The sequence below is a fragment of the Cyclopterus lumpus genome, chromosome 3 (genome assembly GCF_009769545.1).
Source record: "Cyclopterus lumpus isolate fCycLum1 chromosome 3, fCycLum1.pri, whole genome shotgun sequence".
NCBI classification, from domain to species: domain Eukaryota; kingdom Metazoa; phylum Chordata; class Actinopteri; order Perciformes; family Cyclopteridae; genus Cyclopterus; species Cyclopterus lumpus.
This window is the reverse complement of record NC_046968.1, coordinates 24,579,729-24,597,735: the sequence shown is the minus strand read 5'-3', so window position 1 is coordinate 24,597,735 and position 18,007 is coordinate 24,579,729. Positions and strand designations below refer to the sequence as shown.

Below are 18,007 nucleotides of genomic sequence, written 5' to 3'. Positions count from 1 at the left end.
TTCTGGCATTCATTAGGATTCAAACTAATGCAGCTGCCCTCAGGAAACACTGCGCCGTGGCTGCCTCTCAGCCTTTTTTTTTTTCCTTCTTCTTTTCTTTTTTTCCCCCTCGCACGCTCCGCCGCAAGCGTACGATTAGTTCTTCCCATCGCTTGCGCGGGAACGAGAGCGAAGCATATCGTTCACGTATCGTGATGTCAGGCTTCAAAAAGAAACACAACCTCCAAAAAGTAACTCCAGCCGACACCCTCTCATTACGAGTCGATTAGTCTTGTTTACTGATCCTTTAAATTGATATTTACCGGTTTTCAGCATCAGTTTGTTGTACGTTGTAACAGTGTTAATGCACGTCTTGAATTTGCTGTGTTAAGACTAATGCGTCTCATTACACATTCAGGCTACGTCTCAAGGCAAAGTTGTGACTTCATACAGCTTATTACATGGAGCCAGCATCATACATTTTTGACGGCAGAAATAACGAATGCGTGCAACGCTTTAAGTCTCTATTTCGGTGAGGAAACGTATTGTTACGCCACAAATTGTTCATTTACTCGTGAATGGCTATTACGACGGACAGGCCTTCATTACTAATTCCACGTTGTATATCTGCGTTTCGACGGTATTTTCGTAAGAATCCTCCCCGTTTTCTTAATTGCCTCCCATCTGCTTTTTAATGCTGCGACGCAAGCTCATTCCTCCATCTGTTTCACATCAAAGGCCTTGCAGCGGTTCGCGAGAAATAATCTTTTCACGTCACATTTACTTTGAAACATCTGCAGGAAGTGTTGAGTTTCATTAAGAGCGGCTCAACATCATGAAAGGCGGCAAAGGAGGGCCGATGAGAATGAATGAAACGGCGAGAACGGCGGTTTCTATTCAAAACGAGGAAAACGAGAAAAGTGAATATCTCTCGACCGCGTTGTGTTGGCGTTTAAAAAGCTAAATTGAAAGAATCGATCATTCCTGCCACGACAGCGCGTGTAGTCCCAGCACTCGTTGAAATTTACTGTATTCATAAATTCAATGAAACTTAGTCTGAAGCCCATTTTGGTTTCAGAAGCTTTACAACATTAAACTTGCACAGGTTCATTTGCACAATAATTTAATAAAAAAAACACGGTGCTCTTCATTTTGTATCTGCGTTTTAGAGATTATGGTCAGAAATGGTAGAGGTAACAACTCAATAGATATTCAAAGAGCAGCTCAGGTGGATAGAAGATTATTATTATGTTTGTTTTTTTTATAATGGGAACAAAGAGCATCTCAGGGAAACAGGCAAACTACATCATGCATGTAAATGTGGCCAGAACATTAGATTGGATCAATTAGTCGATAATCGGAACATTTATCACCAACTATTTTACTATTATATCGTTTTAAAAGTGGGTTTTCAAGCACAAACGCCATTTTCAATTTTGCTGACGTGATAGTAAATACAATATTTGATTGCTTGGACCATACATGAGATCTTAAGAAGTCACTCTGGGTAAAGCGTGATGGCCACCATTGGCTGACATGATTAATTGAGAAGTGGAAGAATAATTATTCATGAAACTATAAAAAAAAAAAAAAAAGGAGTTATACACATCCTTTGCTTTTTACAAGTTACAAGTACTATTTTTATTAATTGCAATCCAAAATAACCAAACTGCAATTAGCATCTTTAGCTACAGGGCCGACGTTTTTTGTGCAAACATATGTGCCCTGAGCCTGCATGGAAAGAGGCTTTGGATCACACTGGTGCCATGTGACCTGCACCCAAAGCAGTGCTAATCTTATCCTTCTAAACAGGCAGCTAGTGAAGCCCACTTTGTCTCCTCCTTTCGAGCTCAGACAGACCGAGTTGCACGGTGATGATTAAAAATTGAGCGCCCTCCGTCACCTACAGAATCAACCGGTGTCAAGTTTGGAGAGTGAACATTAATTATCTAGGAGTGTCCCACGCTGGCTCCTGAATTTTAGTACATTATTAATATCCTCAACCCAACGAGAGACAAGTCTCATTATTAGAGGCTCGGCATCCGGGGCCACGATTTCCCAATTACTGCCACAGAGTCAGCTCAACTGGAAGAGAGAAGAAAAACACACATTTCCTCTGCAGAGAAAATGCTCCCTGTTTTGGTACAACAAAACAAACAAAAAAAAGGTCAGTTCACATATTTCGCACTGACGAAAGTAAAAACCCCAATTTAAAAACGTGTACGTTTGTAATTACTCTCAAAGTACAAGTCTACATAGGTCGCTTGTATCTCAAAATACAACCAATGCAAGTTACTACTTTGAGATAAATTACAGTAGAAAACTGTCTTCTTTTTTTTTTGTATTAAACCATCGCCGCAATGTGACAATTACGTTAACTACCAAGTGAGGAATCTCGACAGGAATGACTGATATGAACTGTGACGCCTCGGTGTATTTGTACCGCGGTGTTTAGTTCAAGAACCAACCCTGTGTGTCAGCAATTGAGCAATTATTGTCTTCATGCAAATGACTCCAAGCTGTCGCCAGCCCACCATCCCACTATTAAAATGCCTTGGGGAGACAGAGGTATTAAATTAATTCTGCTTCATGAGCACACCGAGTTGGCTCTGCAAAACTTGTTAAAAAGCACGCCACACATGAGCCCTTCACCCGGCACTAGCGCTGACAGGTGTAGTGAAGTCATATGTTTTTGCGGGCAGATTCACACAGACTTCCTCGCTCAGCTCAGTTCCACTTTCACAGGCATGTTTATGACTTCACCTCCTGCAGTGGCCCTCAGGCGAGAAGAGAACCAGCCTGCCTCACAACAGTCTCTTTTCTATTTTTTTCTTCTTCTTCTTCTTTTTTCTTTTTTTAAAGACTCAACAAGAGAACTGCTGGAACTTTCCAAGGCTCAGGGCCTTTCTCACAATTGAGCTTCTGTTTGACGAGTGCTGGACTAAAACGGGTTTCTAATGGGCGGCAGTATCTTGCAACATTTTCCAAAACGTAGAGATGGTGAGAGAATATCATGCACTGTTTAATAAACTGGTTTGGAAGTAGATGTTATTTTCATACTTGAGTGGAAGTATCAGAAAACTACACTGCAATTTATAGAGAATCACACAGTCAAACCCTTCTACTTAGTACACCACCCCCACACACACCCCCCGGAGACAATTACCATGTCTGCTTTCAAACCTCGACTTCAAAGAAAAAAAAGTTCCAGGGAATCTGAGGCATTAAAACTACTTATTTTTCCACCGCAATCTCCTTTTATCGATGCCACAAATCCAGCCCTCTTTAACGCAGGTGCTGTCAGGAGAGAGGCTCGTATTTCACGTCAGGTAACAAACCTAACTTCAGGGTGGGCATTTGATTTCATGAAAAAAACGTGGAAACGGAGAAGGACCGGGGAGTTTATGAACACGTCTGTCTTTTTAAAAGGTGAATATTTGCTTTGATATTCTGACACTGGGGGCACAACCCCCTCCCCCATCTGTGTTCACTCAGCCTCTGTGGGAAACAACCGTCTCTTCCCTCCCTCTCCTGAGACCGGCGATGAGAAAAGGAGCACAGGAGGAAGGCTGTCCCTTGATTATTATCAAAAGGCAAGTTTTAGGTTTCTCTAAGCCCACGGGTTAGTGCTCCAGCTTACGATAGATAAGATGATCCGATACGTTCCGAGGGAGAACACAACGAACTGTTCAACGGAAAGGCGTTGGATAAAAAGCTCTTTACGCGTCGGCCCTTTTCAATTTACACTTGTCAAATATTTGTTGCTGATTTCATGGATATTTCCTTCGCACCAATACAGGCGCGAACGATCGACGAACAATGAAGACCTTCAAGGAAATGAAGTGCTTCGCCAGATTCACTTCTTGAAACGGGGTGCTTGTTTCCAAGCTGCCTCTCATTTCCAGCTGTCACATTTCAAAATGTTATCACACTCGGAAAAGGGATCTAGCGAAGCATCCTCTGAACTCTTCAAATGCCAAGTATCTCTTTAAAGTACAGTTCGATTCACACGGCTTCGGCATGAGGACATTTTTTTAAATTGCCAACAATCGTCAGTGGCGACACGAGCACCAATACTGGTTATACCTTCTAAAAACATAAACTATTCTTTCCCTGGGAAGGAAAATACTTGTATAAGCACACAGATGTGCTCAAATATCATTATTTTGTCTTACCCAAGAAGAGAGGATGACGTAATGGCACCCAAAGCTTTTAATTCAGAGAGAAAAAAACAAATATGTGTTCTTCCACGATCTGCGATAACGTACGTAGTTAAAAAGATATGTGGAGTGGCAGCATTATTCAACTAATTATGCTGAATCTGAATTCTCGCTGCACTGACCGGCCAGAAATCTGAGTGGGAAAAGAAAATGATGTTGCATGCAAATCAATACTCTACTTCGCACACACAGAGCCTCCCAAAGCATTTGATGGAAGCTTGCCCAGTGGACCATGGCGACAGAGCCCCGTGCACTGTGTGTGTGTGTGTGTGTGTGTGTGTGTGTGTGTGTGTGCGCTCGTCGAGACATTTCACAAAATACAGCAAAAAAAAAGGGGGGACGAAATAGTGGCAGCTGGCAGCGAGGGGGAGTAGGACTGCAAGTTCCTTATTGACTCTTGTTTCCCATTTTAATGATGCCAATATGTTTTAACTGACTCAATGGTATATTATGTTAAACGTACACACACACACACACACGTGTATACGAATAGATATATACTTGCTAATAAATTGTATTTCTAGCCGTTTATAAAAATGGTATTATACTTTTATCAAAGAGTGAGCGACTTTCTAAATAATCAGTTCTAACTTCAGATATAGTGTGTGTGTGTGTGTGTGTGTGTGTGTGTGTGTGTGTGTGTGTGTGTGTGTGTGTGTGTGTGTACTTTCACGTTACCACCCTTCAGCTCTGGCCCGAGCGAGTCGAAGGCGCGTCAACGAGACTTCGCCACACACACACACACAAAAAGGAAGAAAATCGCACATCATATTTGATGTTTATTCTGCCTAATCACAAAGCAGGTAGCTGGCACACACAGGGCAGACGGTGGATTCCCGGCTTCCCTCGGGCGCGTATCACTGGAGCCTCATTGAAAATAATGATAACGCTCCTCCACGCCGTTAAAATCGACAGCAGCTCATACCGAGGAGCACTCCCCTAATTAAGACATTTACTGAGTGGGACTAATGGGGCTCGTAGACTGAAGACAAACAACAACATGCGTCTGAAACGGCGAGTGTGACACCAAGTCACCGTTTTAAAATGGACAAAAGATCCTGAACCCCCGAGATACAGTGTGTGTGTGTGTGTGTGTGACGTTCTCGTAAACACGACAGGTGAAATCGTGGTTCACAAGACACGCGCATCGGGCACTTTGAATAACAAAGATCAGAAAAACTTTCTTTGGGGTCATAGAATTTGATTCAATCTGGAACTCTGTGCCCGTGTTCGTTACCGATGTCACAAGTCGGACCATTTATAAAAGCAATAGCAATCTTCAGAATTTCAATTTGAAACACTTGATGCTCACGACAACAGCTGGCAGCACCTAGCGAGCAGCTTGTGGGCTCAACCTCTTGAAAGATCCCATCAATGCGTTTCTCGAAAACAGATGAACGGAGAAAACTTGTTGCCAGTCTCGTGGATTTCTCCGTGTGTCTCCATTCTACTGGCGGTTACTTATGCTCAGGGAAGGCTGCATTTTAACACAAGTGTAATACCCATTTTCTCAAATAGAAGCCTCCTGGTGTTTGTTATACTGTATAAAGGGCATGCCAAATAAGCATAATGTACATTTCCATTGATTTCATTTCAATAAATTCAACAATATAAACCAAGCTGATTCCGCGTTACTTATTTAAGTTGTTATTGTTCAATATATTGTGGTAATGTGCAAGCACTACGTCTGGGGAACGAGACAGAAAACAGTGAAATTAAGGAACAACACAGTTAAAAACATTAATAAGCAAAAAACAGAATGTGCACACTTTCAGTAGCTAGCGTAGCATACATGTCACCACGACGACGAACAACAATCCCGATGTTCTTTGGCCAAGCGGCCGCGGCTAAACACGCAGAACCGTGTTGGTTCTGCTCTCGTTCTGCCGTGAAAAAGGTGAAAACATTGTGGACTTTCTGGGAGTGATCTCCACCATAACTATGAACGGAGCTGACAAACGCAACTCCCCGACTCTCCGCTGTAAATATAAAAGAGCGGTTATCAGCACCTCTCTGTCATCAGCTTGCTTCGGGAAAAAACAAACAAGAGAAACCTGTCAAACGGCGGTGAGATCTAGACCGCCAGGCTGGTTTTTATTTTCATCAGGCATCAGAACCGTGTACTCGACACTTTACTTCCCCAGCGGATGAAAATGCAACCAATTAATTATATACTTTTTTTTTTTGCACGTACAGCCTAAAATAATCACGATCAGGCAATAATGTAATAATTGTGACAGGCTAGTTAAATAATAATCCGCACCAATGGTATCGGCCAACTGGAATGACACATCAGTGATAAATATTGATATCAGAGATCAATATTAATGTTAAATGAGCGTGATTGTCCCATCTCAAATCAATCAAATACAAAATATGAAATATCCGAATGGCGTATACAGACGAGAAATACAGATTCAAGAGAATCATTTCCGATCTATTCGCGGGTTGTAATTTGTTATTCATTTGAAAGATTTCTTTTGTTTTGATCAGTCGGGAATGAGTCAAGACTCGTTTTATTTTTCCTCTCACACTGCTGCACACAAAGAGAGACAGATTAATGGCACTGGAAGCGTTCCGTGCTGCCCGCCCCCCCCCCCCCCCCCCCTCCCTCCATACTTTCTTTCCCTCTGATGTCGCCAGCAGGAAGTTGCTGAGCAGACATGTCATCCAGTAGAGTACAATTGAGTTTGTAATCTCTGACCCTGCAGAGCGCAGAGAGCCTCTCGCTCTCTGTCTCTCCGGTTCTCCCTCTCTAGGAGAGATACTTGCGGTTATACTGCTGCCGGGTCGGGGCCTGGCTGGATAAAGATCTCTTTTCAAACGAACACACACACACACACACACACAGAGGCTTGTGTGACATAAAGCAATTGCTTAGGCACGCCTGGGGAATGCTGGCAGAACCACTCAAAATCAGCTCGAGGTAATGAGTGAAGTAATGCCTGTCCTCACATTTGGATGGGAACAGGCGTTAAGAATAATGATTCAATTGAGAGCGCTTCCAATTCCTGAGAACGCCGTGGCGGGGCGGGGTGGGGGGGAACGTGGCGTGTGAAGTAAAATCGCCGATTGCCGCCGCGCAACAGTCGTTCTTTTTGTTGTTTTTTTCCCCCTCACTCCAAAAAACAGAAAACTGGCACAGGCACTAGCCTCACGAGGAGCCATCTTGGGGCATCAACAACAAACACCAGATGTGGAGACGGGAGATAAATGTCAAACATATTGATTCTATGCTTCATTAAAGCTCATTGTGGGGGGTTGAAGTGTGCCTGTGGCAAGGCACTAAATAGATCACAATAAAATCTGCAGAGGTCTCTTCTCCCCCCCCCCCCCCCACCTTCTTTTTTTATGCAAACATTGTTTAACACAGCCGAGGCCATTATTTCAAAGAGAGCACAAACTGGTAAGCAGATGACATAAGCTAAAAATATATTTAAAAAAAAAAGAAGGCTGTTCCAGTTTCATCTGCTGGGACATGAAAGAATTGCAAATGTGCCTGAAAAACAGCAACAGCTAAACATACTCTATCTTTCCCCGTTTCTTCTGTACATATCCACCATACAAATGTGCCAACAATCACAAGAAACACATGTAATGGCGTGTGGAGAAATGTGTGAGCAGAGAAGCTAAACAACAATCTAAATGAGGAAGTAAAAAAACGTTAATAAAATGGTTTTAAGTCATCTTAAATTCTATAAAAAAAACAAAAAAAAGAAATGACTAGAAACAGGCAAACAAACGTGAAAGGAATAATTGCGACGAGGTACTTCCCTTGTGAATATGTTCTTTTATATGTGGTATACATTACACATATGTATCCATAATCCCATTATGGTAGAATTAAGTCCTTTGGATGTTTATCAATCCCATACCGATAGGAGTATTTCAAAATGTGTTGTTTGCTGCAATTGTAGCTGCATAACTGGTAATATTTGGGAATTGCCAAACTGAATCTTAAATTCATTCAACCTGCTCATGTAATATAATAAATGGTAATGTCTTTCCATGAGATCTTCAATGCAAACTAAAAAAAGAACTGTTTAACTCTGAAGCTTTCATCTCCAGTCTTCTGGTGTAGTCAATAATATAATAATAAGTCAACTCTGTGACATTATGAGCATCTGCAGGTTTTCCTGTTTATGCTCCAAAAGGACGGTCCTGGAGTAACGACTGCATACCGACTTTGACTTGTTCCAGTTCAGCAAAGAGACACAAGTCATTCGTTGAAGAGGTCCGACTTAAGAGCAATATTGATCTTTTATTTTTTATTTTATTTTTTAAAGGATAAAGGAGGAAGAATTTGAACCTGTTTAGCATTCAGTCTAAACACTTCATATCGCGTGGCATTCAGTCACCTCTCTTTTGATTCCAACGTATTTTCATCAACACTGCCGTCCTTCACACCATCAAAAGGAAGCCGCCTGAAATGACTTGTGTTGTCCCTGTGATCAGCGTGCAGCGAGAGGACCGCGTCCTGTTAAATGAGCAGAACCGAATGGAAGTGAGATCATATCTGGGAGGGGGTGGGGGGCGCTCCACTGACAGTTCCCTCAGCAGGAACTGTGTGCCATTCAAAAGAAGTGGTTTAAGGACAGCGGTGAAATTCTCAACAGTGTAGCAGACCATTTCAAGTCTGGCAGATGGTTCTATGTATTTTTCATGCTGTTGAAAACCTGTGACTGAGGTTTTGGTTGGTTGTCATCCGGTGCCTGGGGACTCTGGGCTGAATGCATTCTCCACACCACTGCAGAATCACATGATGTCCGACCTCTCTGTCATGGCAAACTGCCCAGCGAGAAAAAAAAAGAAAAAGGGAGGAAGAGGAGGAATGTGAGAGTGTGTGTGTGTGTGTGTGTGTGTGTGTAAGAGAGAACGATCTATAGTTGTGTGCAAATGTGCACGTCTGTTCACCGGGCATAATCGGGCTTCTCCACGAACATGTAGAATTTCACAGGCCGGACTTGTAAAACACACTGTGAGAGTGAAAGTGTGTCTGTGTGTGTGTGTGTGTGTGTGTGTGTGTGTGTGTGTGTGTGTGTGTGTGTGTGTGGAGGATATGAAGATGAAATGATGTAGGGGGGTGGGAGGAGGAAGAGAGGGGAGCAGCCACTGCTATGGATTTGAGCAATGTTACAGAGCAAAAAGGGGAAGGTAAAATTGCCTTACCTTCCTTTGGAATGCATCCAATATATCCTGAGTCTATGTGTGTGCGTGTGCGTGTGCGTGTGTGTGGCATGCTTGCAGGAAGGCTTTCAGCATATAAATATCACATTACCACACAAGGAAACGCAGGCATCAGTCCGGGCTTCCAGCCGGCCTAACAAGCCTGGGCGCTCCACTCTGGAGGTCAGAGGGGGAGCTCGCACAGATGGAATTCCACAGAAAGCAGCACTTATTTTAACAGATAAGTGGCTGAGCTTGCAGCTATGTGATGTGTCACAAGCCTATAGTTACTGTTATTTGACATGTGCATACATCTACGGAGCTGCAGTGAAGTATCTATTCACAGTATATTCTAAAATAATGGGGTTGAAAGCGGAAAGTAAAAAAAAAAAAACTATGAATTAACTGGAGGTTAAAAGGATAAAATGTACAATATAGGCATCTGAGCACTGGTGCGATGACTGAGATAATAGAAACAGCAACACTGATTTATGATGTAAATGAAAATGACGCTCCAATCAGTGCCGTTTGGCTTGGTCAAGAAATATTTAACTGAATTAGCAACTTCATATTTTAAACGTCGCATACAATCCAGACTAGACAATGAGTGCATTATCAAGATTATGTGACGACAAAATATACTCTATTAGAAAATACATTGCAAGATCTATTTTATTGGTTGTGTTTAAAGTTTGAAATGTTCCCGTATATATAGCAGAACAGATGACACTTATGTACATAAACTGTATGCACAGGAGAGTTGTGTACATTTACTGTATGCAGAGGACAGTTGTGTTCATATACTGTATTCAGAAAACACTGAATACATAACACACATACATAAACTGTATGCAGATGACACTGTATGCAGATGACACAGTTTTGTACATACAGTATACTGTTTGCAGATCATACTGAATTAAGAATAGCAGATGATAAAGTTACATACTGTAAGCGGATGATACTGTTATATACACTTTATGCGAATAAAAAAAAAGAAGATATACACTATTCTAAGAATTTGAAACCCTTTCATTACAACAGAATAGATACATCCGTACCAGCTGTGCTAACTCCATAACTCAACTCCCAGCGCTGCCCTGTACAGGCCCCACTTGTCTCATTCGCTCTGGTAAAATGTTCGGCCGTATATTGGTGTCGGCTCATTAAAGATGGCAAGTGCAGAGAGAGCAGACTTTCAGTTGACAGGAAAATACGTCAAAAGTAAATGAACTTAAATGCTGTTGTGCGCATAGAACTATTAACTTAATGTCATTTCCAAGATTATTTAATTAGTTAATTTGAAAAAAGGTCCTAATCCAAAAAAAGTGTGACATTTATCTGAGGAAAACTACCCTCCCAGTTGTACGATGCAAACTCAAATGAGGCTAAGAATCTTTCCAGTGTTGTCGCAGAATACATATGAATGGAAATGGTCCCCCGGGTGCGACGGCAAACGAAACATGAAAGCTGGACGTGCCAAATATGGCTGGTATTACCACTGATAATGCCTCAGCAAACAAGAAAAGCATTTCAGAAGAACTCCACATGGGTCCTCTGCTTCGGGCACCACATGCACCGAGTCATTAACGAGGGCTCGAGTATAGATCGTGTCTCTGGAGCGCTGTCGATGCCGAGAAAGACAGTGTCTGCTTTTAGCAGTTCACCAATGACGGCCCGACAGCTGAGGAAGAAACCACAACATTAGCAACTGCCCGAACACAGAGTGATCCGTAATTAGCCCACACGCTGGGACTCAGCGTACAAAATTGTCTAGAGATTTGAGGAACAGCAGCACGTCGTCTTTTCAGTTCTAGCTGATGATCAGAAGAAAATGGCACCTCGTGCCTAAAGATACAGACATCATAGTCACTCGGGCTGTACAAGAGGTATTGAGCCTTTGAAGCCTTTCGTGGCGAAAGACTGAACTCTCTGCCCTGTCACGAAAGTTGAAAGATATTCTCTACCTTGACAGTTTAGGAAAGTGACAGCAACCGAAAAAACGTCAACTTAAAGTGAATATTTGAGAAGATCTCAGACACGGATATAAGGACGGGAATCTGCACATCAAAACCCAGGATTCAAGGACAGTTTTGTAATCTTAAGAGAGGAGGAATAAACAAAATCTCATAGAGAATGTCCATTTACTTAAAATAGGAGTACAAAGTCAGCAAACGCCTTCAACGGGTGCCAAGCCAGAACTGAGAGAATGTTTACAAGCTTAAAAAAGGGCGAGAACATGGAGAGGATGCATCATCGAGAGAAGAGGATGCAGAACTAAAAAATCATCTAAAAACATATGCGTTAACAGTAAGAAACCCACTCACATGGCTGCTGAACAATTAGAAGCCCTGGACATACTTATAATACGCAGATAATGCAGTTACATACAAATATTGTATGCGGACGATACGGTTACATACTTATACTATACAGGTATAGTAAATAAAAAGGTACTTTGCCTTCACTGCAAATAACATGCAAGAATATTAAGTATTTAAACACGATTTAGGTGATATTCGACCCAGATCTGAACGTTGCACAGATAAATGGAATCCAGCCAATCTTATATCGGTGTGAGACCACTGCCATAAACAATCTAGTACAAGGCAAGTCTCGAATATGCGTCTCTCTGATATACGTAAGTGCCAGGGGACCTGCTGTATGTCAGCCTTCAATAGAGCAGAGGTTAATAAAACATGCTTATCTGGGACACACTAGGCCTCTGTGAATGTGGAAACCTCCAATATTGCATTACTATGTCAACATTTCATCTTCTGGGAATTCATAGCGTCCTTCGATTACATAGCACACACACACACACACTTTGCTTTCTTGCCCTCACAGTAATTTCATATGAATCAATACGGCTCTGAACAGCGACTGGTCTCGCCCTCGGCATGCCTGTCCAAAAGACTAGAGCTCTGACTTGTGTTCACCAAGACGTGCGGCTCTGCAGCTGCTGATGTGGTCTTTGCAACAGAGGAATAAATCAGACCCTTATTTAGAGTGTGGATTGATCCAATCAATCTCTTCACCGCGGGAGTGAGTTGATGGCGCGACTCAAGCTCTGTGTGATGTGCCTTCGCCTGCGCTGTGAACCATTTTGTAGACTTAGAACGGGGTATGTGCACGTGCAGATGAATGTCGTACTCAAAACCTACTTGCGGCTCATTTTATGTGCAGTTTTAAAACATCGGGACAGCTGCGTGTCTTTTGTATGTGTAAAGTTAACCATCTGCAGCCGATCCGCCACCCATAAACCTGCTTAGCTTGGCCGGGGCTCTCTGCTCATCCTTTTTAATTATCTCGCTCTGCCTCCTCCAGCTAAAATCTGCAACACAACCGCCTTCTCCCCTCCCCTCCCCCCCACGTCCTCCTGCCTTCTGCAGTCCGCAGGTCAGGCGTACATCTTCACCCGTTGCTGAGTGAGCACTGGGGGGGGATGGGTTGTGGGGGAGACAGTGCACAGATCATAATGGCTGGCTAATTATCAGTGGAACGGGAGCTGGGGAGTTGGGAAGGAGTGAGAGATTATGGGGGGGGAATGGATCAATACACCAGTCAGTTTCTAATGAGGGGAAGAACTGGTCCAAGTCAAGCAGATGGAAATCCTGCACAGCCTGGGGTGGTCTTTCTCCAATGTCTGTCAACAGGGTATTAGGTTTGTGATGTTGCTTTGTCCAACAGCGCCCCGACAGGGGAACGACTGCTAATATTTACATTTACCGCATTTATTACATTCGTAGTGTTCCTCACACGCTCTCCTGATCCACCCACATTCCACTTTCTATTATTTCATAGATCACTAGGGGCAGATTTAGAAGAGCCTGAGGAATAATGGCTGTCTTTCGCTCACCAGCCCCCTTTTAAACCACCCACAACTGCCAGCACAGGGCAGTAAATCCTACACCTCACCCACTCCCCCAGCCCAGCAGCTCAGCTGTGTGCTACTATGCAATCACACAACATGCACTCCTCTTGCTTTCAGAAAAGGCAGGAAGCTTAAATTGCCAAAGCAGCACACAGTCTCTGATTTATTTTCCCAAACGGTGACTGAAGTAAGCACTAACCAACTGTTCAGCGCCAACGTCATGTCTTTGGCACCGTTGTTCTTCTCTGGTTGCTTCACAATTTTCTACATCTGCCTTTCTTTTCCTTTTTTCTGAGGGGCCTTGTGTTGGGTGGGGGTGTTATTTATGGCTGCTCTGTGCAAGTGGATATACACACACACACGCACACACACACACACACACACACACACACACACACACACACATACACACACACCCTTTCACAGGATGAAAGGGCAGTCACACTGCCTGCAAACATGATTTTACAGCCCTGGGTGGAATGAGTGGTGGAGGAGAGAATGAGGACAGAGTACAAAAGGGGAAAGCCCTTAGATTTACAGGTCCAGGCAGTCAGAATGCAAACCATAGAGCGGTACACATTTATAAAGCTGATTTCACCCACAACACTGACAAATAAGACATCCGTCTTTATGTAGCAAGACACATATGTTAAAAAATGTGTGCAGAGCAACTACGTCCAGGAAAGGAGAGCGTTGCTTTTTTATTTTCCTTGGCTGTTTTTTGTAAGAAGAAATTGGAACAGACGACTGCGGTTTCCAAATGTGATGCGTTTCGGTATCTCATCATCTCGTGAACGCATACAAGCGTATGTGTACGAGGGTAGTTGGGTTTGTTCAGTGCGTCGTGTTTTACACATTCCCCTGTTTATACAGTTTCACTGTAGACTCTCCCGTATGTATGTGTGCAGGTTTCTGTGAGATAGGACAAGTGAGGCACGTAGATGTTTATGCACAACGTTAACGGACACCGTATCAAATAAAAGGGTGCGTCTTGGATTGGCGATGTTGTTGATTGTGCTAAAAATATATATTTACACAGTTAGTTCTCATATCATTGATGGACTGATAACAATTGACCAATTGTTATTTTTGGAACTGGAATGATTAATCAAACACATCATGTACTTTACTGGGAAGAAAGAACAAGTGGACCTCAGACAGTCTCTCCCCGAGCCAGAGGCAAAACAGGCAAGAAGAGGATGGCAATGTAATCAAGTTAAATGTTTTCCATTAATGGCAAATGGGGGAGCGACTCTGTATTCACATGATGGCTTAATGGGGAGTTGGGGGTGCATTTTCCAGTTTATACTTGGTGCAAATAATTAAATCAATTTGGGTGTAAGAAAAAAACAAAATAACTCAAGTTAAGGGTTTATGAGTCCAAATAGGCAGCACTGGCAATACTGCCGACGGAGCACCTCCACGCTTTGCCGCATCACATATTCAGAGCCAAACCAGAGTCCTCGTAACACTCTGCGTCAGGGCGGGTTTCACTAGAAGTGTTCATGGAAGACATGAAGTGAAGAATATAGAACGTAGCAGTGCACTCTGTTGATTTAGTAGTAATCCGAGGGCGTTCTTTGCTCACGTCTCCTGCAGCTCGACAATATTGTGAGAATTATTATAAGGAGATACAATATGCCCTTTTGCTGTAAATGTATGCTGCAAAAACAAAATTTGGCAGATGCCAATGTAATGTCTATATATAAACCATGTTGGTGGGAGGTAACTGGCATAATGAGGGCCTGTGTTTGTGCTTCAGCGATTGTTGCTATGGTGCATACTGCTTTTAGTGGGGAACAGTCAGCTGGTCTGGTAAAAAAGTACAGTCTGACCTCTGCTGGTAAGAGGGTATATAGCAGCCATCTTTACATAGAAAATGCTTTGTTGACTCAGTCAGTCAGATACAGTGTTTATCAGTAACACTTCCAAAATACAAGAGAAATGCTGTAGGACAAATTATGGTCACCCCTCGAACACATACAACTGTTGGTTAAATATCGATAATTTACATTAATTTAAACTCTAATCCGAGGACAACATTGATTAACTGTTTTTGTCTCGTACGGTTTCGTCTTGGATGAAATAAGTTATTATCTCTACTATCCAAGAGGTCTGTGTGTGTGTGTGTGTGTGCGTGTGTGTGTTCACCCGTGTGTCAGAATCTCATGCAATTCTTGCAATTCCAATGTTGTTACATGATGAAACCGAATTAGGTATAAAGCGTAGCCTCCAAGGGGCTGTAGAAGCCAAACGGAGGAGGACGATGGGAATTCTAAGAGGTCAACTAGACAAAACAATAACACCGTCAAACTGTCTTCCAAGTCAGCCAAAAGCAAATAACACATCTATGCCAGATCTTCGTGTTTTTCTTTTACTTGGATCACAAATCAACCAAACACCGACACGGAACTCGAGAAAAGGAAACCCTTCAAATCACATGTAACAGAAGTGTGACAGCGGTGGTGTGGCATCACTTCACATGTTTATTCAAGTCTTTCTGTCCATCACGTCCCCTTACGATGATACACAGACAAGTTTCAGACCTGAATTGCCACCCACATCTCCGATTTGTTCGCCAATTCAATTAAGTTGGAGGAGTATGAATTTCAAATTAACTTTACTACTGGTATTAAACTCATAATAATGTTTCACCGACCTGCTCGCTGAACTGCTCCTGAGGCAGACAGTCGGTCACGTTGACGCAGCCCAACAGGCAGCCGGTGGGGTATTCTTTCGGAAACCTGGGCTCTGCACATAAAACGAGAGCAAAGATCCACTTACATAACTCATAACAGACTTTGTGGCAGCAACATGACTTTAATTAAAGCGCATGCATGCAAGGCGTCCCAAGTATTCGGTCGCATTATCCTGATTTGCTGTGTAAAAAGGTGGTGTACCTTTCTTGTACACTTGGCGGTACATGGCTTCCACCTCAGCAATCTCCTGAGGAGTGGGCGTCTTGGCTGCAGCGGCAATCCAAAGACGACCCCGATGGGATGTGTACCAGGTTCGTCCCTCGACCCTACACACACACACACGCACACACACACACACACACACACACACACACAGCAAAGTTTTAAACTGTGCATTTTTAGGTGAATACTGCAACTTGGTTTATCTTCAGAGCTCCTTTGGGATTTAGCTCCTTACCTCTTGATGCCTTTGATCAGCAGTGTGGCCCACGGTTGGTGCATGCTGAGGCACCAGCCCCCGTCAGACATCTCCTGCAAGTCCTTGTCTTGGAGCCTCAACTTGTGACGTTCCTCTCCTCCCTTGTCGTCTGCCGAGCTCTTTCCCTGCGTCGGGTTTCTCTTGTTGCTCTTGCTGCCTCCAACGTCCACCCACTGAGAAGTGCATTCGTTCAACCCATTTTTCGGATGTTCCAATTTAGTGTTAAAATGAATACAAATGTAGAGAGTACCACAGTGTGACACCATTGTTACTCCTAGAGTAAATGTCAGAAATGACCTACCTCTGGTGCAGCCTGCATTATATTGGGGTTGACCAGCTCTCCGAGGGTCTGTCTTCCACCCTGTCTTTTAGAATACGCTGGTGATTTGGATGTCGAGTCGCTGTTCATAGCCGTGAGGGTCTCATCCAACCTAAATAGCACGTGTTTCAAATGGTGTTAAGCACGACTACACAACACCGCCCTTGCAGCCTTGATTCAAGCGGAGTCAGAGCATCTCACTTGTTGTAGTACTCGTTGAGGTTGTTTCCATCGTCTAGCACTTGTCTGCCGGCAAAGTCCAGCGTGATCTTCCTGTCCTTGCGAGAGGCATAGCGAAGTTCTCTCAGCTCCTCTTCCTGTTTCCTCAGCTTTTCTCGCTCGTTGGGGGACAACCACTGATTGGAGTCGGTGGCAAAGTAGTCCGACTCATCATCCAGAACCTGCGTTCTCCTGACACTGGAGTTTGAGGGGACGGTAAAGAAATAGGTTAAGTGTTACGCTCACACACACAGCAGTAATCAAAATGTCCCGTTCAAGTGTGAACATTGCACACACGGCAGGAAACATATCCACGCTTGTGAAGCTCTTATATGGACTGTGTGTTTTATGATACCTATTCTTGTCATATTCCAGCAGTTTTTCTTTGTGCTGTACAGCCTTCTCCAAGCCAGCCTTCATCTTGGCCTCTTGGTGCGGGAGATGATCTCTTTCTCCTCCGTCTGTCACCCAAATAGAAACAAATTCACACCATCGATCGCCATCATTATAGATTTTTGTGTTTTAGAATTCAGACTAGTTTTGCCTCTCACCTCCCATCAGCTTCTTTCGTAGTTTCTGGCTTTTGTTGGAGTCTCGCTGCAGGATCTCCTGCTCCTCTCTTGTGCAGACCTGAATCAGAAAAAAAACAGTGAGTAAAGAATACTTGAGGATTGTCAGCACACCAAGTAGATTAAAAAATAAAATAATCCATGGACTCAAAATTGTTACGTACCAGGCTTCCACAGAAGAGGCAGGGTCCGGAGCCCTCTTGCTCACATACGATGCGACCACAGGTGATGCAGTTGTTTATGAGCTTGTGCTTTTGGGCAAGGCACTCGCAGGCATGTCGACCTGGGAGTAAGATGGCCAGCTTGTCTTGTCCGTCTTTATTGTAGAGATTGACAAACTTATTTTTCTTCTTGGTTGATGAAGAACAGCTGTTTTCTTGGGCCTGAGAAAGTAGAACAAAAATGGAGGGAGGAAACAAGGATAGAAGAAATACATAAGGAAAACAAACTGACACAACTATCAAAATGAAATGGATCATTTACA

The 18,007-nt window shown here is 43.2% G+C and overlaps 1 protein-coding gene across 1 annotated transcript in view; it reads right to left on the bottom strand.

Moving 5' to 3' along the window:
* Window positions 1–18,007, bottom strand: part of trip4 (thyroid hormone receptor interactor 4) — a 68,193-nt gene that overhangs the window by 48,378 nt on the left and 1,808 nt on the right. The window contains exons 4-11 of the mRNA XM_034529572.1: window positions 17,688–17,906; window positions 17,506–17,584; window positions 17,310–17,415; window positions 16,937–17,152; window positions 16,718–16,847; window positions 16,396–16,589; window positions 16,140–16,264; window positions 15,899–15,990 (exon numbers count right to left, since the gene is read on the bottom strand). Of these exons, the coding sequence (XP_034385463.1) occupies window positions 15,899–15,990; window positions 16,140–16,264; window positions 16,396–16,589; window positions 16,718–16,847; window positions 16,937–17,152; window positions 17,310–17,415; window positions 17,506–17,584; window positions 17,688–17,906 (1,161 nt within the window). The remainder of the gene's footprint in view (window positions 1–15,898; window positions 15,991–16,139; window positions 16,265–16,395; window positions 16,590–16,717; window positions 16,848–16,936; window positions 17,153–17,309; window positions 17,416–17,505; window positions 17,585–17,687; window positions 17,907–18,007) is intronic.